This window comes from Barbatula barbatula (genome assembly GCF_947034865.1).
Source record: "Barbatula barbatula genome assembly, chromosome: 19".
In the NCBI taxonomy this organism is placed as follows: Eukaryota; Metazoa; Chordata; class Actinopteri; order Cypriniformes; family Nemacheilidae; genus Barbatula; species Barbatula barbatula.
This window is the reverse complement of record NC_136782.1, coordinates 4221145-4233048: the sequence shown is the minus strand read 5'-3', so window position 1 is coordinate 4233048 and position 11904 is coordinate 4221145. Positions and strand designations below refer to the sequence as shown.

At 42.2% G+C, this 11904-nt stretch overlaps 1 protein-coding gene across 1 annotated transcript in view; it reads right to left on the bottom strand.

The window, feature by feature from the left end:
• Positions 1 to 1288: 1288 nt before the first annotated feature.
• dync2h1 (dynein cytoplasmic 2 heavy chain 1) overlaps positions 1289 to 11904 on the bottom strand; it is a 55051-nt gene continuing 44435 nt past the window's right edge. The window contains exons 79-91 of the mRNA XM_079481840.1: positions 11620 to 11745; positions 10216 to 10326; positions 9762 to 9917; positions 9013 to 9088; positions 8701 to 8918; positions 8079 to 8183; positions 6607 to 6723; positions 6117 to 6326; positions 5043 to 5132; positions 2539 to 2648; positions 2360 to 2441; positions 1851 to 1967; positions 1289 to 1708 (exon numbers count right to left, since the gene is read on the bottom strand). Coding sequence (XP_079337966.1) covers positions 1550 to 1708; positions 1851 to 1967; positions 2360 to 2441; positions 2539 to 2648; positions 5043 to 5132; positions 6117 to 6326; positions 6607 to 6723; positions 8079 to 8183; positions 8701 to 8918; positions 9013 to 9088; positions 9762 to 9917; positions 10216 to 10326; positions 11620 to 11745 — 1677 coding nt within the window. The 3' untranslated portion in view covers positions 1289 to 1549. The remainder of the gene's footprint in view (positions 1709 to 1850; positions 1968 to 2359; positions 2442 to 2538; positions 2649 to 5042; positions 5133 to 6116; positions 6327 to 6606; positions 6724 to 8078; positions 8184 to 8700; positions 8919 to 9012; positions 9089 to 9761; positions 9918 to 10215; positions 10327 to 11619; positions 11746 to 11904) is intronic.

Here is an 11904-nt window from a genome sequence, read left to right as displayed (position 1 = left end):
GATGATTAACAAAGCAGAGTTTGATTTCACAGGACAGGTGCGAGGGTGAGACAGCTGTGTGAAAAGCGAAAAAGTAGAGATGAAAGTGAGAACGTAGTGTAAGGTGAGACAGTAGAGAGACTGAAAAAGCAATGTGTAGCGATACAGTAAAGACGAAAGTGAGACAGCAGTGTACAGGGTGAGACAGTTGAGGTAAGAGTGAGACAGCAGTGTGTACAGTGAGACAGGAGAGATGGGAGTGAGAAGGCAGAGTGTACGGTGAGACAGGAGAGATGAGAGTGAGACAGCAGAGTGTACGGTGAGACAGGAGAGATGAGAGTGAGACAGCAGTGTGTACAGTGAAACAGCAGATATGAGAGTGAGACAGCAGTGTGTACAGTGAAACAGGAGAGACAAGAGCGAGACAGCAGTGTGTACAGTGAAACAGGAGAGATGCGAGTGAAACAGTAGTGTGTACAGTGATACAGCAGAGACAAGAGCGAGACAGCTGTGTGTACAGTGAAACAGGAGAGATGAGACTGAGACAGCAGAGACAAGAGTGAGACAGTAGTGTGTACAGTGAAACAGGAGAGACAAGAGTGAGACAGCTGTGTGTACAGTGAAACAGGAGAGATGAGACTGAGACAGCAGAGACAAGAGCGAGATAGATGTGTGTACAGTGAAACAGGAGAGATGAGACTGAGACAGCAGAGACAAGAGTGAGACAGTAGTGTGTACAGTGAAACAGGAGAGATGAGACAGCAGGGAAAAGAGTGAGACAGAAGTGTGTACAGTAAGAGACAAGAGTGCAGCAAGCAGACTGTTATATCTCCTTTCTTAACACACAGCTAATGATAGAAATAAGTTTGTGACGTTTATAAACAGCAGAAGAGAAGTAACGTGTGTGTTTGTCCACAGATGGGGCTGTAAATGAAGGTGTCCTTTGTGAAAAACAACCATATGCAGGAATGAAGCCAAACGTTCAGCACCTCAAGGACACTTATCAGAGTGTCGTCATAATGTGTGTGTGTGTGTGTGTGAGAACATTTCTGACTGCATTAATCTTGTAAAAAATCAATATGTAGGGTGATGAACAACACACCCGTGTGTGTTTGCAGTTGATATATATATATATATATATATATATATGCGTGTGTGTGTGTAGACCATAAAGAACGCAGAAGTATGTGAGATCAGATATGTGCTGATACCTCTCTAAGTGATCTTCAGATGATAAAGTCTGACCAAAGTCATTTGCGATTGTTTGCAGTGGTTTACAATTCGCTATTTTTCATAACTGGATTTCCTGGTTTCATTGTTAATATTTCTAAGTAAACCTATTCACAGTTATTTTCTATTTGCACGGTTGGTGTTGACCTGCTCATTACACAGAAAAAGATAGTGAGAGAGAGTCAGTAACTTTTATTGAATCACATAAATATGATCAAAAACTCTGAATATAAAGTAACCATCAGTTTAAAACTGACTAAAGCAGCAACTAAACAAAATACAATATTGTGTTGCGATTTGATCTAAAGCTTTGGTGATATCTGCGTTTGTGACGTGTGTTTTATTGCAGTTTGAGAAAGAGGGCGGCTCCGCTCTGAATCCACGTGTCATGAGCTCCGGCACACGGCAGCTGTACATTTGTCACCACGCGCAGTCGCTCAGAACTGCTGTAGACAGGCAGAGATATACACTCGTCTGGAGAATAACTGCCCACGGCACTCTGAAACACACGCGCGCACACACACACACTGTAAGCGCTCTGCAAAGATCCTATATGCCATTTTGAGATCATTTAACTGTAATTATGCGATATATGTATATATGACAGAGAGAGAGAGAGAGAGAGAGAGAGAGAGAGATACCTGTGGGATCCAGGCCATGTAACATGCAGGGACAGCAGACACACTGGGAGAGTCATGATGGCTTTCAGCCAGACGACTTCCATCAAAACTACAACCTTCCAACTGAAGACCGCCAACCTGCAGAGATGGAAAGAGAGAGACTCTGTGTTTAGGCATTAACATATTGAATGGTCAAAGGAGATTAAGAGCTTCGGAAAAGAAAGAAAAATCAAAGTTGAGATGAGAAATCTCATCCTAGAAATCGATGTGATTAAACAGAGAGCAAATGGAGATGAAGTCGGATATTTCTCCTGAGAAAAAGCGTCTCAAAAATGTTAGAGTTTCAGAAGAGATGTCACCAATGTGTCAAACTGAGCTCAGATCTGTCAAGTCTACAATCAAAAGTCAATATTATAGAAGATAATATTTCATTCTCTTTACATTTCCGTTGAACAATTTAAGGAGAAACATATAAGATGATACTTGAACGAACTCCAACTCGAACTAAACTACGACACCAAAGTTTGTACCTTGACCTGAAGTTTAGCTTCAGTGATTTGACCCCTCCATGATGTCACAAACTTCAGACTATCCATAGAGCAACACATCAGCCTGAAACACACACACACAGGTAAGAGTGTGTGAAACAAACATGTCACAGGTGAAGAGTCGATTGTGTGTGTGTGTGTGTGTGTGTGCAGGAACACACCTGGCTGTTTCCTGTCTCAGGGCGTTCAGGAAAGTGTCGGGGTGGAAGAGTTCAGACAGATCCAGCATTTCTGACAGCAGAGCTCCTCTCTCTGCCCTCTCGACCCAGCCCTGCGGACGGACACACACACACACACACACACACGATGATGAGTTCTGATGACAGAGTGATTTTACAATCGATCTCTGTTCACATCTGCTTCTGCTCTTCGTCGAGGACCCACGGCGTTTAACACGTTCCTCTTCTTTCATATTTAACACGACCCATTCAGCTGCAAGCAGAGATTCATGAGCCGCAGCGAGTGTGTTTGATAAAACAGACGTGAATCGTGAGTCCAGGATTAAAAGCCGTCGCTCGGAAGAAACCTTCGATCTTTGCACTCATCAGTAACACACCAAAGCAAAAAAATGTTCGCGGATCTCATGGTCCCTTGCCGAGAATTTTGACACGGATCCTGAGACATAAACAGCGCGCAAACATTCTGACCATTCCAAAACCAATCTGAAAGGGGAAAAAATGCAATGCTACTAATGTTTCAGATCGGAGGAAGTCTCTTGGTCGTATTTTGTTCAGGAAGCGACGACCTGACAAACCCGCGCAGAAGAATGTGCTGCGCTCTTTCCTGTTTTACATGAGCGTTTGAGTTTGTTGAAAGTGTTTATCACAGGCCGTGTGTTTCTCTGGAGACGAGTTATCCACAGGGATACACGAGTTTACACGTCACATGCGTGTCTTATGTAAACAGCCGTGCTTCTGGAGATGGGGCTCATTGGAGCAGGTGCTGACTGATCCGATTCAATGATCTGCAGAAATCAAGACTCGGTTTTTTCTCCACACTTGTTGAATTTCCAGCAAACAACATTGTTGCACTGGAGAATGAATGACTGTGCTGTTTGATACCACTTGAACCTTTCGCGTTGTGTATCTGAACGTTCACACATCAGTGACCTAGTCTTTCACTCATTTACTGTGGTACGTTTATACTTCATCTCTGCGAGACATCGAGTTCTCTGAGAGACCGCATAAACACCACCATCATCTTCATCAAGGGGTCCGCTGGGGAATCGCATTCTTCATGTGCGCCATGTCTCTCTGCATGACTAAATAAAGTCAAACTGACTCACATCAGTAACACGGAGGGATTGTACACACACGACAGGTGCTTCACAGTCTGCAGCGACACGCACACACACACACACAATCCTTAGGCTCTGATTGGTTAAATGAAAGTAGTTGACCCATTGTGTGAAACTCATGGAATAATAATTCTTAATGGTCATTCTTTTACATTCTTATTCTAGTAAAAAATATATAATATAATTGTTTATTTTATTTGAGCACAACATGTTTGGGAAATGAGAAAATGCAACTGAAATATGTACCAAAACACACGTGCGCCACAAACACTACAAAGGATGCACACTTTGAACATACACAACAAACACACACACATAAAAATGACTCACAAATTGATAACTGGGATGCAAACGTTGAATAACACACTTTACAAGGACACAAATATTAACACATGCATGACACATGCATGCGCACACACACACATACACACACACACACTAAACATGTAACTCACAAACACAGCTTAATGACACACCTGCAAAATGAGCAAGAAACATTTACACGTTCTGCGTTTACATCAGATCAAACCTCGACATCTAAACAAACACAGCAGAAGCACAGTCACGATGTTACATGAAGAAAGTCACATAAGCATGATTCAAGTAAACAATATCACACTTTCTCACGCACACACACTGTGTTCAGCTCTCCCTCAGGTGATGCTGATGTTCATGTTGCTCATGAGTTATTCATGAGACCGTATCTGATGCGTTTAATACTCACGCCACATAACCCTTCCCTGAACTCAAGGTCAGTGTGTGTAATGAGCTTCACATTCTGCCCGCATCAGCAGATATCACGCGCGTGTACACGTGTGTTGACATCACATGAAAAGGACCTTAACCATGTTATAAATCTCACTAAGACGTGTTTTGCGAATTCACAAATCACTCGGCGAAAGACAAATACAGATGAATAACCCACTGAACAGAGAAGGCAATCTCATCTCATCCCACGAGTCACCGCTGATACTGTGGAACACATTCCAGTGGCTTAATGGTCACGAACATGAAGGGCCTGCGGCGGTACAGACCATTTTACAAGAGCAGGTGTTTCCTGAACAAACACACTTCTGTATTCCAGGATCCCGTACAGGCGCATTCACACACACGACTAAACAAACTCAAGAGCGGCTGGAACACTGTGATGAGGTCAAACACATTCCAGCACATCTAAACATCACTGAAACACATCTGTGTGTGTGTGTGTGTGTGTGTGTGTGTGTGTGTGTGTGTGTGTGTGTGTGTGTGTGTGTGTGTGTGTGTGTGTGTGTGTGTGTGTGTGTGTGTGTGTGTGTGTGTGTGTGTGTGTGTGTGTGTGTGTGTGTGTGTGTGTGTGTGTGTGTGTGTGTGTGTGTGTTTGTTTACCTGAATGGCAAGGGCTCTGGACACGACAGCTCGCAAATACTGCATCGGGTCCTCAGGGCCTTCCCATTTACTCTGCCAACTTAACGGACACTGAGAAAGAGAGAATTAAGGAGCTTTAATAGTCATTCAAATGAATAAGTTCATTACCAGGTGAACAATCTTAAAACTTTGGCTTTTGTTTCTGGCTAACGTTCTTAAAGTTACCAAGAAATGTTCTTGCAGAAACATCAAAAAACATTTCATTGCTAAATATAGAAGCATTTCTTACGTTGTTAGTGTTGCATTTAATTATTCAGAAATACTGTTTTCGTAACCTAATGGGAATGTTAGCAAAACGTTCCTGGAACATATTTTTGTTAGATGGGTTTGCGATTTTACCCAATTTTCATTGTTCTTCTGATTTACGTAAATAGTAAATATTTGAGTTTTATTGCAGCGGACTTTTTTTACTGTACTTTTACTCTTTGCTTTTGTGCATTGTTGATATTGTTCTATAACATTTTTTTTAACATTTCATTGTCTTTGTAACTTATTTTGTCGCCCCTCAAATCTATCTTCCTTGCGAGTAAAAACAAAGAAGGATTTCATTGTACCAAAGTTCACATGACAATAAACAAATTTCCTCTTAAATGCATTGACAGTACTCCATTTTTGTAGTTTTAAAGAAATCAATGACTATAGAAAGCGAGTTTCGTAAATTCACATTTTCACGGTCTCTTGTGGCTGTTCATCAAACGGCGCGAAACAAAAGCCAAAACAAAACTATACTACGTATATTTTGCGGCTACAGACATTTTTTATTTTGGGTGTTAGAGGGCCCAAAATGGCTCTTTTTGACCCCTGCCCTAAAGTGACACGAAAAGCGTTTTTTAATGAGAACGTTGATGCGAAATGATAAAAACTTCTTTCAAGTGAACATAAATTGCAAAAAGCAAATGCTGTGACCAAGCAAATGAGAAGTTGATGTGTCGTGACCTAACTTCCTGTTTTAAATCGAATAATGTTAGGCTCCTCACAGCAGTTCATGTGTTTAAATGTGTTTTCCACCGCTCTTAAACACACACACTTGCTTACCTCCTGGTTTAAGAGTGCGGTGGCCAGTTTGTGAACGTCAGCCGTCAGGAGCGATGTGCCTCTGATGACCTTACTGAGTGAAGCCAGCGATTGGTGGATGTTCTGGACCAATCGCACGCCGTTAAACTGCTCCAGCTGGACGAATGATTGAACAGGAGAGCCCACGCCCTCGCTGGGCGGAGTCACCTTCTGATGGATCAACGAGGAACCCTGAGACAACACAGGAAGCATCTTAAGACTTTAGAACTATCTAACGGCCAATCATAACTCTCGGCAGCGACAGGAATCGACAACCTGATCATAACAGCGGCACATTCCATGAATCTGTCAACCTCTAATAAAGCTTGGAAATAAGGCTGTTTTTTAAGAATGAGACACTTAAAGACTTGACCCTTCAAACACAGTAAAAACTAACATCACAAGTGCACCACATAGAAAAAGAAAAATCGTGTGATATTACATGCGATGTTACGCTTGTACAGTGTGATACCTGGTTGAGTAGTTTCCACAGGTTGAGCACAGGTGAGAAAGCGGTAGACCAGAGCTCCCTGTCGAATTTAGAACCGGCGGCTATCGGCCTGCTCAGAATCCTCAGCTGCGAGATCACCTGCTCACACACGTACAGGGATTTTTCATAGACGTAATAATATTTATACTGTCAGCCTCGCTCAACACACAAACCATTCTGCAGTTTGGCATTTTTAAATAAACAATTTATAATCAATTTGAATTGAAGGTTGACCCGCAGTTAGCTTCAAGTTTGTGTTTGGCTTGTGTCTAATAAAATACTATTTATATTTTATTTAAATTTCTGTTAATATGTGTTATAATTTTACTGTATAATAATTGTCCTAAATAAACAGTTTGTTGAATGGGTCCTGCAGTCCGGTCGCATTTAAATAAATCGTAGGAACATTGACATCTAGCGGTTCAGCTTTTTATCGCGGTCGAAATTCTAAATATTGGAGAGACAAGTTTAGTAATCTACAGGCGCTCTATTGTTTGTGAATGTGTACCGGAAGTCAATTTCAGCCCGCGAACGCACGCATGCACGGTAACGTTTGTTTATGTTGCCACTTTGAAACCAACTATAGACCGTTTCGTAAGATGTAAACAACTCTAGTCCAGATGCACTTACCGCTTCGTTTTTTTAACACTACAAGTGTCGGAGCAAAACACAGCTGACAGAACATTTCCAACTGAATTAAAACCAACATTTTAAGACTTTATGAACGTAAGATAAATATAAAAAGGAAATGCTTTTGGATCAGTGTTTACATCTTGCAAAAGGATCGCACACACTTGAGCTGAGAGCTGTAGATCTACAGGCTCTCTGTGACTGTGCTAAACTGCATCAGAGGTGCGGGTGACACCCGTCTGATAAATTGGTCTCATTACAGGAGCTGAACTCACACACACACACACACAGACGCAACAGTGTGTGTAAGGGAGGCAAAGATCAGTCTAAACTTGACAGTAACAAATAAGAGCGCAGTGTAGCAGTGTAGCAGTGTGCGTGTGTGTGCGTGCGATGGTGAGCTGAATGGGGATGATTGTCCGTTTCATTAACTAAACAGCGGGACATTCACACTCTGACATTCCTATTTACAAACGTTTGTGTTACAGTTGTGATTGACCCTCAACCATGCTGCTTTCTAAGGAGAGATGATGTTATGTTACTTGCCTACACTGAATCACACTGAGGACGTGATCTGAACATCACAGAGAGTAGCAGGTACCACCCAGAACACCACAGCAATGCCACAATCACCCTCCGTGTGTGTGTGGGTGTGTGTGTGTGTGTGCGCGCAAGAGTCTGTCAGCAACGCAGAGAACACACAAACTCTCACACACAACTTTGATGTAGAGGAATGTCCTGCTCAGCACAATGACTCGAAACACCCCTGACCCCTTATGACCTTAGTACAAACAGACACACACACGCACTAGACACATACACACCTGTGAACTGATGATTCTCTGTGCAGATCTCTCTATGTTAGCAGGAAGGCCAAAGAAACTGGGTTTGTCATCCTCAGGAAGACTGTCCACCAGTACACGGTAATCCTACACACACACACACAGCAGGATGACAACAGAGGAGCCACATACCAACTCTCAGACACAAGTTAATTATTACTTCCAGGTTTTATTAGGGATGTAACAATATCAACATCTCACTGTACGATAATACCTCGGTATACCGGTATATATGAGATGAGGTATGAGTTACAGTATGAGATGGGTGAAACGAACCTAAGTAAGAATGCATTTTATAAAATAAAATAAATGCACCAGACGGACCTTGACCAAGATAACATCTATTATTTTTAGGCCCGGAAGACCTATGGTTTCACACAGTCACGGGGCCACCATACTTTTGGGAAAGTTTTGCTTTTGCGATAACACCATATCAATAATCCCTATGTTTTATACATCCCTATGTTTTATACATTCAAAAACCAATGAAGAAAAATGTCATGAACTCTTCAGTAGCACCAGGGATTGTGGGTAATATTAGTAGGCACCCTATATAGTGTTGATCTGAATTGGGTGTGTGTTTGTGCGTGATGCTGTAACGTACCGCTATGCTGCAGGAGTTGGGCAGATGTATTTGCGCTGGGAAGGCGTGCGTTTTCTTCATGCGAGAGTGTGTGTGCGATTGTGCGAGCAGTTGCGCGTTGAAGAACTGCTGCAGGTACGATCGAAGAACTCGCAGGTCACACGTGTTATCGATGCGTCCACCGTAGATAGCGTTTTCCAGGAGACCGTGAACGTATTCCCACTGGCACACCTTACCGCCTTAACACAGACACACGCGTGAATAAATAATACATACGGATAATTCCAAACACGCGCACACACACGCTGGCATATCAAAACTAATGTAACAAACCTTCAAAAAGTCTGTCAATGATCTCAAATCCGGCCCTCAGGTCTGACAGAGAAAACTCGTAGAACTTCGTCCAACCCTGTGGAAAACACACACTCATCATCATTTGTTTCACTTCATATTTTTATTTGGAAGCTTTTAAAATGTTTGAATGTGATTTAATAATACAAAACACCTCATTTTCCCCTTATTGTCTCCACTACTAACTCCTTTCACACAGTCAGTCAAATCTTTCCATCTACAGTGAGCTATGAAAAAAAACTTTTGACCAACTTCCAACCGTTTCCATGTTCGTCAATTTGGCTGCTGTACCTTTAAGAGTCTGCTATATAAATAACCATGTATTCATAATTATGATGTCATTATAATGACGCTTTCAGAAGGAGATATTCTGACCTAAATGACATGCTGGCAATAATATGAATTCTTTAAAAGACAACTAATGTACCAGTCTCTGTAAATGAAAGAAGAAGAGAGAGAGAAAGAGAGAGAGAGAGAGACTTGAAGTTAATTCAACGGAGCTCCTCAAAGCCCTGACTTGCAGTATTTTAATTCTGTGTCTGAATTCATTCAGATCCAAGAGCTGTTGTCTAAACTCCATCTTCACCCGAGCGAGATTCAAATCTTTGTGTGCAGGTGTGTGTGTGTTTCTTTTGAATGCCCCTTCAGGACGCGTTTCTGCGGAGTACTTTGACTGCGTATACAGTATGCAGTTTTGTCACGTGACCTGTGATGCGCTGTGTGAGTTGTACCTGTGGAATGTAGTTGCGTCTCTCCTGACACACAGCGTGGAACCAGGCCAGACAGAAGAGAGACTGAGCGCGTGCCAGCTGACCACCCTTACTGATCTGCTCTGAGCTCCACGATTCATACGTTCTCTTCAGATTCTTCTTGAGGCCTGGAGGGGCCTGAACGCACACACACACACACACACACACATAAACATGTTAGCTGTGAGGGGACAAACTGTCTGTCTGTGAGGTGGAGAGGGTTTATCTGTAGAGGAGCTTCCCTGCATCTCAACTGAGGTCACGGGTTCGATTCCCAGCACATACTGATAAACTGTATCGCTTAAAAGCACTTCGAATCACTTTGGATTTAAGTGTCTAGGGAATGTGTAAATGTGAAATATAAGGACACACACTCGCACACACGCACGCACGCACCCACACACACATACACGCACGCACGCGCACACACAATGACCTCATAGGTGACTTTGAGACTGGACTGCAGCAGTATTGGCGTGAACTTCACGTGGACTTCGGCAGTCAACCAGATCCTAAAACCAGCCTTGGGTTTTATATGGTTCAATTCCTGCAGACACACACAAAGAAAAGTATGCACACACATCAGATGTCTGACCAAAATGAATGAAATTCAATAAATGCAACAGACCAATAACAATCTCCTGTGTGCGTGTGTTTCAGAAGGATTAATTCTCTCACAGTCTCATTTCATTCACTCCAAACCAATTACAATACTGCAGTGGTACACACACAAACGCGCGCACAGAAAATGAAAACAAAAAGCAATTAAAGCACCTGCACAGCAATCTCTCTCTCTCTCTCTCTCTCTCTCTCTCTTCTGTGTCGATCTCTCTCAGAAACATCAAAGAGATTCACTCACTTTAGCTCCAACATAATAGTTTCAACAATAATTAATTGCAGAGCTCAGATAAAAACAGCTGATATGAGAGAGCGAGAGAGAGAGAGAGACAGAAGATGATCTGATGAAGAGTTTGACAGAGAGAAAGATTAACAGAATTTGTGAGACAGAACACAATAAAGAAACTGGAGACGCACAGACATTGATACACAGACTAAAGCAGACAGACGTATGAAAGACGGCAGACAGAGTATATACTAGGGCTAGAAAATATGATATGATATTCAATCAATTGTTAAATAACGCGACATTAAAGTCCCTGTGAAATAAAAAATTCCAATGCCTATTTTTCATGAAATATTGCAGCGTTAATTGTAAATAGTTTATCAATGCCTGTCATTTTCTTTTTAAAAGTCATGTGGCCTCATAATCTACAGTCAAAATCGGAAAATGCACTTCCGTCCTGTAATGACCATCCATCTCAAATGACATATGTTAGATGGCTGGACGGAGCATCCGTTAACTCGTCCCCCTTTAACCGATTTTTACTTCTATGCCGTAGGTTACGTGTCGGTCATTTATACTTCTGCGTCATTGTCTGCGTCGACAGGCAATGACCACTAGGCGTCAGTGCCCACACGCGTGTTGCTTGCGCTTTTTTACATCAAATCGCAGAAAAAGACGAAAGCCACGGTCACAACTTCCGGTTCATGGGGACTGCAAATATGCAATACAATAATGCTTAAAGTGTGTCAAATCAATAAAATAATAGTGAAATATATAAAAAATAGAAAATGATATGACCAACATACAACCAAGCATCACTTTCTTGGTCTCGACAACCTCTCCAGAAACGGCAATAACCTAAAACTTTGGTTCAACCTTACTAATATTTTTTTACATATTTAAACCACTGAGATACTGTATGCACATTTACGACATTTTGATCGATTTGCAGCCCTGGTATATATACACAGAAAAAGAGAAAGAGAGAGATTTCACCTTCTCCAGTAGGGGGAGCCATGCGGTGACCAGGTGCAGGTTTTTCAAACACAGCCATTCGCCAGAGCGAGAGCACTCTCTGAGCATCTGTAGAGCCACGTCAGCTTGACCCTGACCCATCGCCACCTGAACACACACATGTCAAACTTGACCTTTAAATCTGAATGGATGTCAAGTCATTGCAATGGTCAAATAGCTGATTTTCGCTTGTGGGACTGGACATCAAGCTATGGGAATCTGTCTGAGCGTGTGGATTGAGGTTGCGTTTGTGAGTGTAAGTTGTGT